Source organism: Puma concolor, chromosome A1, assembly GCF_028749965.1.
Source record: "Puma concolor isolate L17-30 chromosome A1, mPumCon1.1.hap2, whole genome shotgun sequence".
Taxonomy (NCBI): domain Eukaryota; kingdom Metazoa; phylum Chordata; class Mammalia; order Carnivora; family Felidae; genus Puma; species Puma concolor.
Genome location: NC_141667.1, coordinates 29776559 through 29794263, shown reverse-complemented (window position 1 = coordinate 29794263; position 17705 = coordinate 29776559). Strand labels below are relative to the sequence as shown.

The window sequence follows — 17705 nt, the reverse complement described above, 5'->3', positions numbered from 1 at the left end:
AAAACATGGCAAGAGTCCAGGATGGAAGCTACTAATGTTTCCATTTTTTTCTTAAATATTTAGTGTGTACACTGATATTAAGGATTTTTTTCTTGTTATGTATCCCTATATTATAATTTGGGAAAGTTTTGTGACATACTTTTAGGCAAATGGCTTTAAAATAATGAAACTTCACCTCTTAGCACAAACACCTTTAAGAACACTGCATTCACATTACAGCTTACTTACAAATAATCTAGTAGAAAAACAAATTCTGGAAAAGTTGTGAATTAAAAGAGTTACCAACAGTTGAGGCACTGTAAGACTACAGTACTTTTTTGAGTTAGAAGGACTTTGGAAAAAAGAACAAACATACAAAGCTATGTGTGCATGTATACATATTGTGTTCATATTGTGCTCTAAGGAAAAATTGTGCCCCCAAATTTCATAGCATAAGCATCTACTGCATCATCCCCTACTAAAGACGTGTCACGCTCTGGCTGCAGAAGGGTTTTGGTGATTCATGTAAAACACCGGTAGAGAAGTCTGTACCACGAATGGAAGGAAAGTAAAGAGCTTGGTTGGCAAAACTGTCTTCAAGTGATTGACAGCTCTTGGGGTATATGTGTGTATGTTGGGGGATGGCATAGGACATTAAAGAAACATAAAATATGTATCATCTTAAAATATTATACTTGTCTTATGTCTTCTTTGCTTTCAGAAATGTAATGAAATTTCTGGCATGTGCTTCAAAATAATCCAGTAGTGGGACAGAGTGTAGATCGGGGAGGGGATCCAGGGATATTACAGATGAAACGAGATTGTGTGTGTATATATACAGATATTTTTTCCGGAAAGTACTGACAAGTTCTGGTAATATGGATGCTGTCTTAGCAGGCTGGATCTAGGAGACCTATCTTGCTCTTCCTGTAGAATTCTTCCTAAGACATTAGCCAACAGCTCCTTCTGATTTGTTTACTCATCTCTAGAATCAAAGAACTCAGACACTGGCCACCTTTCCTGCAGTACCCTGTGAAAGGAAACCCCCTTAGTAATTTAGGGGAATTTTCTTTCCTCTGAAGAAAACTTGGGTAGAAACTCAAGCAATTGTTTAAAATACATACATACATACACACACAGATGGCAAAACCTCTTTCCGCACATGAGGAAGTCCTGGATACAAACATTTGAAAACAGTGTTACACAGATATTGTAGATATTGATGGGTTAGTAAGACAAGTGTGATCATGGTTGTGTGCTGCCTTGCAACCTGGGGATCTGAGACTATTGCAAACATTTCTCCATGAGGCAGCTAAAAAGTTTTAAAAAGGTTTTAAAACGTAAAAACAAATTCTGGAAAAGTCATAAAACTAGATTCCAGCCAGAAACAAAATTGGCTAGATAATTCCGGCAGATCAATCCTCCAGCAGAGAGTAATCCCATCACAAAATCTTCTTTCTGCTTATCAGGAGATGCTCTCTAAACACTGAACAGAGAGATGACAGGATACTTAGCGTGCCCTGGAGACATACAATCCATGACATTGTCACAGAAAGTCTTGTCTGGCTGTAGAAATTCTGTGTGTGTGTGTGTGTGTGTGTGTGTGTGTGTGTGTCTGTTGATAGACATTCCAGCATCTTTTTACTTGGCTTTCTGGGACACAGACAAGTCTTTCATAATGGAACACAGGTACCCAAACATTTTCAGGGTATGCGGTTCTCCTAGCAGAAGTCTATTCAAATGAGAATCAATAGACTGAGTGTCTTTGTGTTTGGGAGTACTTTCATGTTTTGCTCTGTATATTTCTATATTGTTTTGCTCATACAAATGGTAAGCGTTCATTTTATTTAAATGAGTTTAACTAAAATCATATGGAATAAATAATGAACCTATGTCTTTGGGAGCATGTATTAGTAGGGGTGAGGGAAAAACCAGAAAGAGCTTCCTGGAAGATGGGGTATCTGAACTAATAAGGTATAGCCTCAGTGGTCATACCTGCAAAGAACGATTCTAGAAAAACTGTAAAGCGGTGGTCCTCAACCCTGGGTGCCCAGTAAAATCACCTGGAGCACTATAGAGAAACATCAATTCTCAAGCCCCATTTCAGACCAATTAATTGAAGAATTTGCGGGGAGGGTACGGGTGGGTGATGGCCAGGGGACTACGTCCCGTGTAGTGTAATTAACCTGGATGGGACAGTACAGACTCTCAGAATGTGAACTGCAGAAGTGAGAGGTGCATAAGATGGCATGTCGCTGTGGAAACACCCCTGCCCCCAGCCCCCACCCATGACTTCCAGTCCTTGACCATAAATCTCCAGTCAGCATTTATCTGGTAACTTACTCTCTTGGAAGCCATTATTGATTGCATGAGCAGAAGAAAAACATCTATTCCCAACGCCTCCCACAGATCTATAGTTCTACAGTGGTTTGAGGAAATCATTAGATTGGTAATATAAGGGGGAAAAATCTTATTTTTCTTAGAGAATGGTTCAATTTTAAAGGAAGCTTTTAAAATTTCCTTCTTTTTAATTTTTTTTTAAAAGAGACTTTCAAAAATTTCCGACAACACAGAACTGATCAAAACCACAGATTAAGTTGAAAATGCTGCAATTTATAGATAAGAGCTCCCATCTCATGCAGACCCAAGCCTTCTGGAAAGTTGCATCTGACACAGAGCCTTGAGCCTGTGGCCTCTGATCTTTCAGCTCAAGAACTGTTCCATTTTTACCACAAACATATTTTCACAGGCATTCATTTCTGAGGGGTTAGGTGATCACAGGCTGAACTCTTCTGGGCCAATGGTTTGATACAACAGCTGAACAAAACCCAGCCAGTATGATCAGAGGGTTAGGTCCATGTCCCTGTCCCTACCCAGTCATATGACATGTGGAGCACTGAGTTCAATTCTGGGAGTGGGTGGGGTCCAAGGGAGGGCAACCAGAGTGGTGAAGAATTATGACACTTGGCCTGTGTTTAGGGGTCCTTTGACTGGAAGAACTCTTATCCTTCATTGTTCCATGTGGCACAATCAGGACTAGTGGGCAGACCTCACAGGAGACAGATTTTAGTTCAACAGTTTGGACCATCTGAGAGTGGAATGTTTAGGTGGCAGCTGACAGCCACCTTCTGGAGGTGTGGATGGGGGATTCCCACCCTGGATGCCAGGCTGTGTGGTGTCCCCTCTGCCTGCCTTCCAGCTAGGACAGCTTCAGGTCTCCTGGCTCGCCTCCTGTAAGCTGAATGGCTCCCCTCTGAAAGGGAAAGTTTTTGTGGTCAAAACCCTGTCAGGAGACTCTTCTCTCAGACTTCCCATCTGTGAGGACACATTCCCAGGGGGTGATTTTTACTGGGAACAACAGGGCCCCACCCCTGGCTCTTACTGCATTTAATGGTGCAAGAGTCAGGTGTGAGGAAAACAATGAGGAACAGCAATTAACAAATGCTCCTTCTCTCCGGCTGACAGAGTTGTTTCCTGCCAGGGAGCACTGGTTTCCTGCTAGGGAGCACTCATTTCTGGAACACCGGAGAGTCTGGAACAGGGATGCTCCCATTACTCCCTGCATACTTTGGGCTCATCCTGCCTGGGTCACCACTGCCTCCTCATATTGCAGTCACAAGTCTATCTCCCAACCAGACTTTGAACTTCTTGAAGTCAGGGGCCTTGTCGTCTTCATTTTGGTATCTTTAGGTCCTAGAAAAGTGGCTGGCACATAAAAAGCCTCTACAAATGCTTACTGGATGAAGCTGTCTGTAATAGAAAGGTAGACTTTTTCTGAGGTAGCCAGACTTAAATGATTTGGTCTACATCTCAACAAAACCCCAAATCCACTAACATTTTTTAAAATAAGTTTTTAAAAATAATTACTTAGATTTCTTTTCAATATGGTGCCAAACAAACAAACAAACGAAAAAGGCCAGGTGATCTCTACCCCATGGATGGGTCTTCCCATTATATTCTACCACTTTCTTTTCTAGATGGACATTACTTGCCTACTTTCCAATGTTTCTAAGCAGCTCTAGACAGAAAATAAAGCAGGACAAGCCTATTGGCTTCAGATGAGCTGGGCTGAAGCTTCTTTCTGGCTGGCTTTTTTCAAGGCCACCACAAAGACTTTTCACGTGTTGAGACAGAGACTCAGTTTGTCTAAAGGTCTAGTTTGCAGGAAAAGCTCTGCTTACTGCGTGTGGAATTCGCTGCCTTGTGGATTCCAGGGTGCCACACACTGGGCCCCAGTGTCTCAGGAAAGACTGGGATGGAGAGTTGTATAACCAATGAAAATATTTAGAATTATGCAGCTGTGATAAGGTAATCACATCCCATGCTGCAGGGCAGAAAGTAATCCCCTCCAGCGGTGAGGAAGGAATTCTCTCTGGCTCCCATGTTGTTACTCGATTAACTTCATGGTTTCTTCCATTTACCTTTATTTATTTATTTATTTTATTTTATTTTTTTTTTAAATATTTTTTTAATGTTTATTTTTGGAAGAGAGAGACAGAGTGTGAGTGGGGGAGGATCAGAGAGAGAGGAGACACAGAATCCGAAGTAGGCTCTAGGCTCTGAGCTGTCAGCACAGAGCCCGATGCAGGGTTTGAACTCAAAAGAGGTGAGATCATAACCTGAGCCGAAAGTCAGACGCCTAACTGACTGAGCCACCCATGTGCCCCTCTTCAATTTACCTTTAATAGGAAAGTGATGGCTGCAAGGATCACAGATGAGGCATGTGCAGTCTGGAGGCTTAGTTACCTGCCTCTGAACTGAAACTGTCTCTTCTTGCCCTAGAATTTTGATTTATACAAAGCAGACCACCAGGACAGCTCTCACTGATGCTATTACTGCCAAAAGCTTCCACTAATTGAGCACATGCTATGTGCCAGGCATAAATGCTCACAACATAGGTACCCATGACATAGGTACTGTTATCACCTTCATTTTACAGAGAATGAAAGGGAGGGAGGCCCCAAGAACCTCCTCCCCACCCAAGACAGACACTTTTGTTTCTTCTACAAAATGTACGTGTGGGGAAAAAGGGAGACATCTACAGTCGCTTTTCTCACACATTAATGCCTGGGGTATTTCAAACAGGCGTCATCTATACCCAGAGCCATGACAATCAATAGTTTAAAATGTTGAATTTTCCTTAAGTGATTTTGGCTTTCATTTTTGCAAGCCCTTGACAAATCCTTCATATGCCTAAGTAACTGATGAGGCATTGTCTAGCTCAGTTTTTGCCCTCTCATGTTCAAAGAAATGATAAAACTTTAGGTTATTCTTATTGTACCTGCCATTTGTCTGAAACCGAAAGGATATACTTTGAGGTACATTTATTGTTCTTTTATTCTCTCAGGCAAAAGAGTCCTTTGTTGGTGATGGCAGCTTCTTGGCCTTAACTATAGTTAAGTCCCATGTTCCACCAAGTACATTGGTCAACAGATTTGGAAGGATGCTGCCTAAGGAATATGTGACAGAGTTATGTCACAGAGCTTATCACACAGATGAGGAATTACAGGCAGGCAGGTGATGTTTTGTTTTTTCTGGATTTAAAACTATTTGTTTGGGGGGGGGTGACTGGGTAGCTCAGTCAGTTGAATGTCCAATTCTTAACTCTTGATTTGGGGTCAGGTCATGATTCCAGGGTCGTGTGATTGAGTCTGCGTCAGGCTCCATGTTGAGCATGGAGTCTGCTTAGGATTCTCATTCTCCCTCTCTCTGTCTCCGTCTGCCCCTCTCCCTGCTCGCACTCTCTCTCTTTCTCAAAAAAAAAAAAAGTTTGATTTTGCATACAAAAAGAATTGTTAGTTTTCCAAGGACAAATGGGTTCCAAAGATCTTTTGTCCTTGGGAAAGTTAAAAAAATTTTTTTTTACATGTATTTATTTTTGAGAGACAGAGCACAAGTCAGGAGGGGGCAGAGAAAGAAGGAGACACAGAATCCAAAGCAGGCTTCCGGCTCTGAGCTGTCAGCACAGAGCCCAACACGGGGCTCAAACTCACAAACTGTGAGATCATGACCTGAGCCGAAGTTGGATGCTTACCCAAATGAGCTACCCAGGCACCCCTGTCCTTGGTAATGTCTAGGCAGAAGGTAGACAATAAATTGGAGGAGATACTGTGAGGCTAGACGGACCAGAGCAGTGTTTTCCAAAGTGGGGTAAATACAGTGGTGTTTATTTGTTCTGGTGGGATAGAAACCCCTCCTTAATTAATATTAAATCACATAGTGAGAAAGTCATTCTTTCAATTCTCTCTTAGTCTTTGTGTTACAGGAAAGACAAGTCTTATTGTGGTGCTAAAATGCATTTAACACCTCATTAACACCCGCCCCCCCCCTCCAAAACACACACCTTTTTAAACAATGAGAGCACAGATCTCAGGTTCCCAAGACCTTTGGCAGGCACAGAAGCAATCCAGAACTTTATTACATTGTAATTTATTATCTCCTTCACTAGACTAGTAACAGGTTTCCACTTTCTGTAATGATTAGAAACATTGGAAGAAAAGTACGCATGTGGATTTCAAGAACATTCTAAGTAAATGAGAATAGGAGTGGTACCCATGTAACTTTGGGATGGAGATGCCATGACTTGAAATATCAGATTTGGAATCATGTTCCTAAAATCAGTCAAATGTCTTTCTCATTGCCCTGGCTGCCCTCCCTTGTTATTCCACTCCCAGAATTGCACCCAGTGCTCCAGAGGTCACATGACTAATTAGGGACAGTGACCTGGAGCCAACCCTCTGCTAATACGGGCTGGGTTTGGGTCAGGCGTTGTATCAGCTGCAGCAAACTGGTGGCTCAGAGTGCAGCCTGTGGCCACCTAACAAGAGGTCACCTAACAGAGGACCAGCCTTACCCCCTCACAGTTGGAATTAGGATTTGCTTACGTATATTGTGTGATTTAAGAGATGCAGGGAAGCTCTCCCTCTCCACCCAACATACATCCTCTTGGGGACCATATCTTTGTATTCATGTATCTCTTGTGCCTAGCTCAGTGTCTGACATAGCAAGAACTCAAAAAATAGCTGTTAATGGACGAATGAGTGTGAAAAGATAAACTTCACCTGTTTTATAATCTCAAATCCAGGGTGTCCTACCACAGGCCCCAGACCCTGCTGCTACTGTTGTTGACATTCCCCTACCACTCCCCTTTACTTACACTCTTACCCAACTCACAGAGATCATTTGTCAAGTGGTGCTCCCGGCTTCCAGAAAACTGGAGACACAAAAGATTCCCTCCGAGGTAAGTGATTGAGGAGGAAAAGAAGAGATGAGAAAAAGAAAGCACTAGGTTTCTGATAGTTATGTCTACAAAGTACAACCTGAAATGGAGTTTAATTACTATCTAGTGAATTTAATCAGGCTAAGGCAGCCAAACCAACTCATATTTCTGGCATGAAATATCTAGTTTGGCTGCCTCTGCTGACCAAATCAATAGAAATTGGTGCCAACCCCCCATTTTATTGTGTGGTGTGTTGGCACAGACTTACTCTTCCTCTTCAAAAACACAGGTACTTGAGTACAAATCTAGCCATTAGGCTTGCTCCCAGCTTCTCTCTGGCAGCTTCTGGAATTGCTAATACACACCAAGGATATTTGGAACGATTGGAATTTCGAATTTGGGAAAGGAGAACATGGCTTATGGGAGCTTGAGAGCCACAATTCACAAACACAAATGTTTCAAATACGAAAACCTAACTTAGATTTTGGAATTTAATTTTTTTTTGATGTTTATTTATTTCTGAGGGGGAGAGAGAGAGAGAGAGGGAGGGGCAGAGAGAGAGAGGGAGACACAGAATCTGAAGCAGGCTGTCAGCACAGAGCCCAATGTGGGGTTCAAACTCACAAGCTGTGAGATCATGACCTGAGCCGAAGTCAGACACTTAACTGACTGAGCCACCCAGCCACCCCTAGATTTCTGAGTTTAAATGTGACTTTAGCACAATAAAATGCACAGAGTCTTCTAAAACAGAATACCTAATCCAACACATGTAGTAAGGGCTTCATGCATTTCTATCTCTGTCTGTCAAGACCCTGGGACTTGTTGACTTAAAAACATTAAGTCTGTCAAACATTTTCCCGTTGGGAAATACTTTCTGTGGGAGCATCACCCCCGAGTTCTTATTCTGGTGTTCCTATCAGGTGCAGGAAAGATCAGCACAACTGTGACACAGAAGATGAAGAGGACAGGTTTTCCAATAGCTATTTGTTTAAGTGTCAATAAATGCGGTGTTTTGTGACAGCACACTGACTCCAGCTCTGGTGTGAACTGTCAACACTTGAATAAGGCCGTAAGGGAAACCCAGTGAGAGCTCCATGGGTGCCCCAGCTCAGCAGTGCATTTCTTACAATGAATGACACCGACATTCACACCTGAGTTCTTATATTGGTAGCCCAAGAGTTGGACTTGGCCTGCAGAGGAGCTTTGTTTGGCTTGCAGTGTTTTGTTCTGTGAATTGTATCAACATTGAAAAATTAGGAGGTTCTTAAATTTTTTTAGATTTCTGGACCCTCTTAAAAAAATCAGAAGATTTGGCCCTTGTTGACACAGAGCAACAATCGGCTGAAGCGGATACTTTTCAGGTCACCACAGTCTCCTTGCCTCCCATTGTCTATCTGATTGTGCAGCTGGATCACTTTCCACTCGTCATCACACTTGTCCCTGTTACTTCCCCTGTCACACACACAAGATATTTCTCTCTATCATAGAAAGAAAATAAAAAGTACCCTGAAAGGGCAGCTTCATATATAATCAGCACCTGCTTGGCCACAGGAGGCATTTGAGTATGCCTTTCCGTTCTAAAATAATGGACCTGACTCTGTTTCCTCCCTAGACAACACATTCTCCAGGAGCTTCTCCCAACACACACAGAGGTCCTCCAGGGATGTATGTAATTTTTAGAGGCTCCTCCTCCTCCTCATTCCCAATGGGTCATACCCCCTGCTCCCTTTTTGGTTTGGAATCACCGTATTTAAAACCCTAAAGGAAAGTCTTATTGAATCAATCGTTCATTGTAATTGATCATAAGTATCCAAATTATTATGTAGCTTCGAAATTAATCTTTAAGATTAATACCTTACAAAGATCTTTGGCAAACTAAATTATATACCCCCCCCCCTTTTTTCTCTTTTTTGAGAGAGAGAGAGAGAGAGAGAGTACACACATTGGGGAGAAGGATGAGGTGGGGGGGGGCGGGGAGAGAATCTCAAGCAGTCTCCACACTCACCGTGGCTTGATCCCAAGACCCTGGGATGACGACCTGAACCGATATCAAAACTCGGATGCGCAAACAACTGAGCCACCCAGTGCCCATATATCCCTTGCCTTAACATAGTCCTGGAAAAGGGCTGAGACTCTCTTATTGGTCCCAAGCGGCAGCATCCCCAACGTACAAGTAGGTTACATTTTAAAAGTTTATTTTATATTGGTTGCTTGCAGCTTATAATTCCTTTCAATATTATAAATGTTGCTAGTTTTTCCAAGGTTTTCCCACAAATTTCTTTTTAACCATGTAAAGAGACGCATCATGGTTTTTTTTCCTGCACAATTATTCAGTGAAAGCTTGTATTCCTTCAGTGAAGCTGACGTACTAAGTATTAGAAATATCAGGAAATTCCACTTGGAGGTAATTGTCGAGCAAGATCGCTATTAAGGGGAAATAATATTTTCTCTAATTGTGCCAAATGAGGGCTTTCCTCTTGGAAGGGTAACATGTGGGTTTTCAGCACAAATATCAGAAAGCAGAAACCTCTAAATACTGGTCCCAATATTTAGATACTGGGACTTAGATACTATACTGAAAGACAGTATAAAGAAATCCAGAACCCCTCAAGTTTGCATCCAGGAAGACTGTAGGGACTCAAGTCAGACACTGGCCAGTAGGGATGGTGAAGAGGGACACTTGCCCACTGAATAAAATGGCACATGTGAGTTCTGTCCTCTAAGAACTACTGCAAGAACTTGCTTCGCAGAAAAATGTCAACACGTGGATAATAAAATGAGAATGTAAGGTCCTGTCAGCATGAATCTAGCTTTGGTGATAAGAATTCGGACTGCTAGGATTACCCCCTGGTCAGCAATGGACCAGGTTGTTTCAGAAACAAGCATCCCAATCATCCTGCCTACATGATTGCTTTATGGGCAGTTCACCCTCCAATGGGAGCCTCCTGTACATGCAATCACTTGTTTAAAGACCTGAACAAGTGGAAGCCAGTAGAGATCCGCAAGGCATTGGGGGAAGAGCTGATATAGTTCCTGTCCAAGTTAGGCCAGCCCTCGCAGGCATGCAGCAGTCAGAATCTTGCCCTATGACTTTTGAGTTGTTCTATGAAATTCTTACTACACAGAGATCTTGAGAAGAGATTATAAATATCCTTGAGGACTCCCTGGGAGGGGAAAGATGCTTGGAGCCAGCTCACATAGAGGTGGAGAGATGTACCCATGGAGGGACAGTGAGCCACGGGTGGAGAAGAGAACAGGGTCAGTAATACCTGAGTTCTGGGCTTTAGCTACAAACCTAGAAACCATCCTGCCGGGACAGTGTCTATGGACATTCTTTCTTCATGTCAGAGGTGTGCTGTGGGGAAAGAGAAGAGTGGGCAGGAAGGAATGTATAGTAACCTTGTTTTTTTTTTTTCTTTTTGGCTCCATTTGTATTCGCCAGTCACGTGTACAAATGACTCTTGAAGCATTTCCCATGGAGGAGTCGATTGTTATCTTACTGTCACAGAAAATAGACCCTACCCTGCAAAGCTTCCACTCCTTGAGAATCCAAGTGTCAGCTGACAAAAATGTCCAGATGGGGAAATCCCCTGCCCCCTCCCCATTCTCCCACCAGCCTCATAGGTAACGGGGGTGGGGGACAACTGGAGAAGGAAATGAAATCATGCGGGTTCACCAGGAAAAGATAAAGTGTTGGTGGCAGCAGAATTGGTGAGTGCGTTGTGGGTATTACCTCTTGATGAGGCTTCCAAGAAGGCTCCCGCTCAAGTCCTGGTGGCTCTGAGAACAAGCATTCTTGCATCAATAGCTAATAGGCTGTCCAACCAGATGTTATCTGGGTGGGATAAGAGGGTGAGAAAACAGACCTGTTGTACGCTGTTGTCAACTATATTGCTGTGGTCAGAGAAGGCTGGTTGTGTAGGGTTTAGCAGGGTGCCTCTTTTGTAGTGAGGCAGACTAGATTACGTGGTTGTTTAAATCCGTTTCCTCTTGTGATTGGTAAAATACGAGAGTTATAATCATTCATGCATTACTAAAGCCTCCTTTCCATCATTTTTGAAGGGACTTTTTTTTTTTTCTAGAACAGAGCATGCATCCAGCAGAAACCTAAAGCATTTGCTTTTCTAAGTGATCTTTTGCAATAAGCACACTTAAAAAAAAAAAAAAAACCAGACAAACAAACAAACAAAAAAACAACACTGCATATGGTACCTGTGACAAGACTGGAGATTATAAGTGGTAACACCAGCATCTGTAACATCCTCATCAGAAGTTCCCCAGGGAAAGAGAAGTACTTGACTTCTCGGTAGCTCATTTTGTATGGTCGGAGGGTAAATCCCAGGATTGTACCTGAAGGGGGAAAGAAAAGATGGAGAAAATTTGAGCCCTTTTAAAAACTGAAGTAACAGTCCTAGGAAAATGAAGAAGTATTTGGCTGGTGGTCACTCCTGTCTGACGAGAGTACATTTATTTAAGCAGCAAATATTGGTGCTGCTTTAGGAGCAAGGGGTGTGCCTGTCTCTTCCGTCTGCCAGGGTCTGGCTGAATCCAGGGCTTCGAGTAAGACTGAGAGAAAAAACGTCTCTGGCTTTAGCAAATGAAAAATGCCTTTGTCGAACTTAAATGCAGTAGAACCAAGTTTGACATGGCTCGGTACAGAGTTACAAAGATAGGGGCATGACTGGGAGACAAATCATGTATCCATGAACAAGGCAATGTAGAAAAAAAACCCCTTATAATGAATTTCCTTTGTAACAACGGATATTAGGACGGCTAGCACAAGCACTTATTAAAGGGCAGTATGATTTTATTTTTTTCCAATTAAAAAAATTCCTCTTGTTCACATTGTTAATCCATTTCCATCACCTCCCTGTCTGTACACCATGCTTTCTGTCTACATGGTCTCGATATTGCCTTGGCAACTGTATTGTACAGACTTGTTACTTGCCGGCAAGAGAAGACTCCAAAATGAGCAGAGACCTTTTTCCAAAAATTTTCCCTGAACACTAACGGGGGGGGGGGAGGGGGGGGAAGGGGGGGGCAGGGGGGGGAATAAGAGAAAGAGAAAGCAATTTTCCCCTTCATTTTCCTTCTGCTCCTGGGACTTTAAAATATATTTTAAAAAGAACTTTATATGTAAATTGAATTACACACAGTAGCTTTCGAAGTGTTTGGAAATCAACAGACTGACTGAATCAATGTACTCCCCCCCACCTCTCCCGAATTTACTTTCCTTGTCCAGGAAAATTTATTTATTCCATTATTGTAAATATTTTCTAAATTTTTGCCTTGCTGTTACTAAAACATGTGCCTTATAGAGAAATACTGAGTTATCTAGAAGCTGGAGGTCGGTGTAGGGGGAGAGAACACTGGGTGAACCTACGTTTTTCCAAAGGAAGCAAGCAGTCCTTTAAGGAAACAGGCTCATCCTAACTTCTTACGAAATGGGCTCCTTCTCTTAAGAAATGAGACACAAAGTTCATTTCAAGTATTACAGCAACCCCAATTTCATTTCTTGGGTCTCAGCAACTGTGAAGTATCCATTCTTTGATTATATACTGTGATACTGCAATTAAGAGTCTGAATCTACGTGACTAGAAAATCTGGCTGATCCAGTTTTCAGGGCCTTTAGGAAAATAGTTATCGCTTTTCTCCCAAATATAACAGTAATATGTTCAAGACAGAAAAAGGTGATTTGGAAGATATGCAAAAGAAAAGGCAGAAGCCTGCCTCTATTGAGTCTCTCACTTAAATAGCAAATAGCTAATGCTTACTGAGCTCTTACCACATGCCAGCCATTGTCAGTGCTTTACTTGCGTTATATTTAATCCTCACAAAAACCCCTGGAGGTAGGTACTATTTTACCACCAGTGTACTGATGGGGAAATCTAATTATGGTGAACTTCAAACTTGCTGGACTCCAATAGCCACTCAGTGTCAAAGTCAAAAAGTTACTCAAGTGACAGAGCTGGGATTTAAACCCAGGCATTCGGACTCAGAGCTCACATTTGTGACCTTCACACGTACTTCCTACGTCTCCAATAGAGCAAAGACAAGCGCTGTTGGTGCTTCTGTGAGTTTCTTTCCAGAATGTTCTCACACGGAGTTAAATATATGGAAATCACACAGAATATACTTTTCCATATGTAGTTATCATAAGCATCACTTTTAGGGTTCATGATACCAGATCTAATGATTGTACCATAATTTACTTAATACTTCCTTTGTTGTTGAACAGTTAGGTTGGTTAGCATTTTTTTGCTTTTATGAAGAGCACTATGATAAATATATGAAGGCTGTTTTATAACTAGAAATATTTTTTAGTGTAGTTTAGAGAAAGGAAACCAGTGCATTAAAGAATATCACTACCTTGATTCATGTTATCAAATTGTTTTTCTAGTGGGTTGGCCCAACAGTTTAATGTTCTGTTAGTGGATGAGAAGGCTTTAATATTATCTATATGGGGAGAATTATCATAACAACTATTAAAACAAATAACATTTGTGAATGTGATGAGTATATAGTATGTATTTTTTATTTCCTTTCAATTTACTTAATATCTAATGATGTTGACCATTTCTCCTAATTGTATTTTCTCCAAGCATTTAAAAATTCTAGTAGTTTAAGAATTTATGTGTGCATGTGTGTGTGTTGTGTGTGTATGTATGTATCTGATATAAATTCTTTACATAATAAAGATAACTATCCTTTGCCTATGTGTAACATATTTGCTATAACTATTTTTCTAATACTCTAAAATATACAGGTATTTTGCATTTTTATAAAATATGGTCCACATACCTTTTTTATTAGGTAATTTTTTCGAGAGTTATAAACTTTAATTTCCCTCCTCCCAAATTTGATAAATATTTAATTCCTTTTTCCTTCTTTGACTGGTCGCTTGCTTTGTTTGAAAATATTGAACCTTTAGTCTTCCTGGAACTTGGTTTGAGGTAAGGCATTTAGTTCCAATTTTTAGTGTGCATTATTCAACACAGTATCCTCACCAGCACATAGGAATTATAAAAGGCTCTGGTAATATCTGGTGCTTTCCTGCCTGTTCATATAAAGGCCAAATCACACTGAAATAAGTGCTTCATCTTATAATAAGTAAATAAATAAATATTTATAAATCTTACTTTACTTCCAATCAAATGTAATTTCACTGGAATTGATTGTTTTCTGATCTTTTTAAAAACACATTTAAACATTTGTCATTCAATTATAACATAAAATGGGTGCAATAAACACAAGATACTCATTTTCGTCACCTGGAATTTGACCATATCAAGCTATTAGGAATTTTAGACATCTCCCAAATGACAAGACCAGACTTGGTTTTACAAGTTTCACTTCTAAGTTGGCTGTTATTAGAAATGCATTAACTCAAAAACAACAATATTTCCATAGATGGGTAGGATCCTGGCTAGTCCAAAAGTTATTTATTAATTAAATTATTAAGTTGTTTAAGAAATTTACATTATTTATCATTTAGGAAAAAACCGGTAGAGCAGCTGCTCTATCAACGATACAGGTAGACACAAGCCAGTGAAGATGAAGGAAGGGATTATTCTTTCCAAACCTATGTGCGTTAGACCCCATTTCCCAAAGTCTAAGTCTTGCCAACCTGACTATATTCTCTCTTACAGCCACACCAGCTGTATCCAGACAGTCTCTCCTTGGGGGTTCCATGTACCTCTTCCCCTTTTTCCCCATCAAATCCCACATTTACTCAGTGCCACCAATTTTCATCTAGGTGCTAGGAGGGAAAGTAAGCCAGCTCAGTGAGTGAGTCTTGGGCAGTGGGCGAATGACATCTCTTAACTCCAGTCTACCAGGGAGATACATGCCTAACAGAGCAGCAGAAAAATAGCCAGGAGGCAAAGTCTCAAAAGGCTTTTCTAGTCAATAAGCTGATCTTGCTTGGAAGTGTAGTTCTGGCATCAGCTCCTCTAGAATGTCTCAGTTTCTTTGCATTCTCTAATACGGAACCCACATTTTCTAAAAGTTCTTCTTTATAGGGGGAAAGCACACAGGAGTCACCATTTATATGTTGAAAAGGGATAGTTTCAGGTCAAAAGCTTTGAAGAGAAGGGTTGTTTAGAGGGATAGCACACTGCAAATACTCTTTGAGTCAGTGATGCTCCTGACTATGTTTTGGTATGTTTACTATCTCGGGGTTTACCAAGTGAGCCATTTCTACTCCTAGGAAAGAAGAGGTTATGTTGGGAGGGGCAATACTGATTGAACCCTTAATGGGCTCAAGGTGGCATGATCCTCATCACAACTTTATGAGGGTAGATATGATCATGTCTATTTTCAAAAATGAATACACTGATGCTCAAAGCTAGTGAACTTGCTCAAGTCTACAGAGTTAGTAAGTGATTGATTTGGGAATTCTAAAGAAAACCCACTTCTCTTTCTACTACACTTTAATGCCTCTCAAACACAGATATACCCTTATAGTCAAGGCCTGACCCTGGCTCCCGGGTCTTCAGCATCTCTAATCCCTAAACTCTAGAAGCACTTGAGTAATAATCTCGGATCTGCTAGAAATGTCCCAGAAGCACCCAGTACATGTTGGAACCCTTCACAGGTCCCTTTACAATATGGTTACCATAGTGCTAAGTCACTGTTTAAAATGGTAACACTGAATCCCTTTCTTTGGAATGATTTAACTAAACTTATATAAAACTTTTAATTAAAATAGCTTGCCTCTTTTGCCCCACCGCACACATTTTAATCCTTGGAAACCATCAGTAACAAAGCTGGAGAGGACATTAAATGAAAACATGCTTCAGGGTCCCACGCTTAATGACAACAGCCAGCAGTCATTGGGTACATGCAAGATGCCAAGCCCTCCAAGCACACTGCCTCACAGGACCATGGAAGCCAGGACTAATAGAGCCTACACCTCACTTCTCATGAAGAACTGGAGTCATTGAGAGGGTAGGTAAACTGCCGAAACCTCACAGCTAGTAGAGGTTGGGGCCACGGTCAATGCAGGGAGCAGTCAAGCCGCTTCCCCAATGTCAGGGGGATGGCTGAGGTGGACTTCATACCCAGGCTGTTCAGCTCCAAGCCCAGACTCTTACCTACTATGCTGTACTCATGGCCTCTCAACAGTCATGGTACTAATTCAAAGAGCCTAAGTTAGTACACAATATTTTGCCTATCTTTTCATTCCATTTTGAGTTAGTTTAATTGAGATAGAGCCTAAGTTGGGCAAAGGTTTTGTTGATTTTGCTTAACGAAGTCAACATCTAGCTTTTTGCAGTTCATTTGTTGAATAAATAAACAGAAGACATTTTTCTTCAGCTTTTGCTCTGCTGGGCAATATTAGAGGTGAGGCCAGTGTGATAAGGTCAGCCAGCTCTCAGTGTCAAATACAGAGGAAATGCTCTGAACGTGAAGATTGCTTTTTTGGGTAAGCAGTTCAGGTTTCTGATTACACAGCCCAGCAACGATAAAAAGCCTTCCCTGAACCATCCTCACGTCCTGAAGAACAGACTTCTCAGAGCCCTCTACTCTCTGCCCTTCTGACCAATTAGAGGTAGCAGGGCGGGGTGGTTTTCTTCACTTTGGTAAAGCCACTCACTGCCTTTACAGAGCTGAGGACTCTACCTTACTTGAAGCCCATTGATTGATGTTCCCAGAGCTAATCAAAACCTTTATGGCCTCCAGACCTTTAATGCAAAAGAATAGATTCTTTATTATTGATTACTCTGCAAAAATGACCATAAAAATCAGAATAACTTCCCAATGGGTTTGTTACAGCTGAAGCAAACTTTGCAATCTGCATCTTGGTGACATTAAAGAAAACACAGATGTCACAATTCAATTCAGATTGCTCATTCTCAGTCAAGAGTCTTCTAGCATTCCTGTTTTGGTATTTTACAAGATTTCTGGAATCTAGGGAATATCTTAACTGGAATGTTTAAGGTGATCAAAATTAACAGTGCTGGTTGAATGCTATAAACCAAGATGCATTTTTATTTAAATACTTTCTTCTAACACAGAAAGCTCAAGAAGTGAGTTCTTCAGGGGTTCACTGTTTCCCCTAGAGAGCCTATACAACAAACACTTCTTTGGAAGATTAAATACCACTTCACTTTTCTAAAGACACAAGGTCCACACTAGAGCCTCAGAAAGAACACCACCACAGGCTTCCTTTTGAAGGCCAAACACGCACAGCACATTAAAAGCTAAAGACCTATTTTAAAGAATTTGGTCCATATTTAATCTGATAAAATTACAGAAAATATTAAGCCAGAAAATATTTAAGAGTAGAAAAACGTGGCACAAGTTGAAGTAAAATTCGGACCAATTCACCCAATTTAACTTTTGGTAAATGTTGCAGTTTGAAATAGTAAAATTTTACTCGAGTTTCTACCCTGTTTCCAAACTGTCATGGACAGATTGGCAGACCACAGCTTTCTAGAATTACTACTCACACTACTAAATTCTTCAGAAGAAGATATGATGCCCCCAAAGAGCTCAGATGACA

General features: G+C 41.2%; 1 protein-coding gene across 1 annotated transcript in view; it reads right to left on the bottom strand.

Annotated features, from left to right (window-relative positions):
- The window catches only part of SLC1A3 (solute carrier family 1 member 3), a 78683-nt gene that overhangs the window by 47086 nt on the left and 13892 nt on the right, over positions 1–17705 (bottom strand). Inside the window, exon 3 of the mRNA XM_086677214.1 lies at positions 11411–11548. Coding sequence (XP_086533340.1) covers positions 11411–11548 — 138 coding nt within the window. The remainder of the gene's footprint in view (positions 1–11410; positions 11549–17705) is intronic.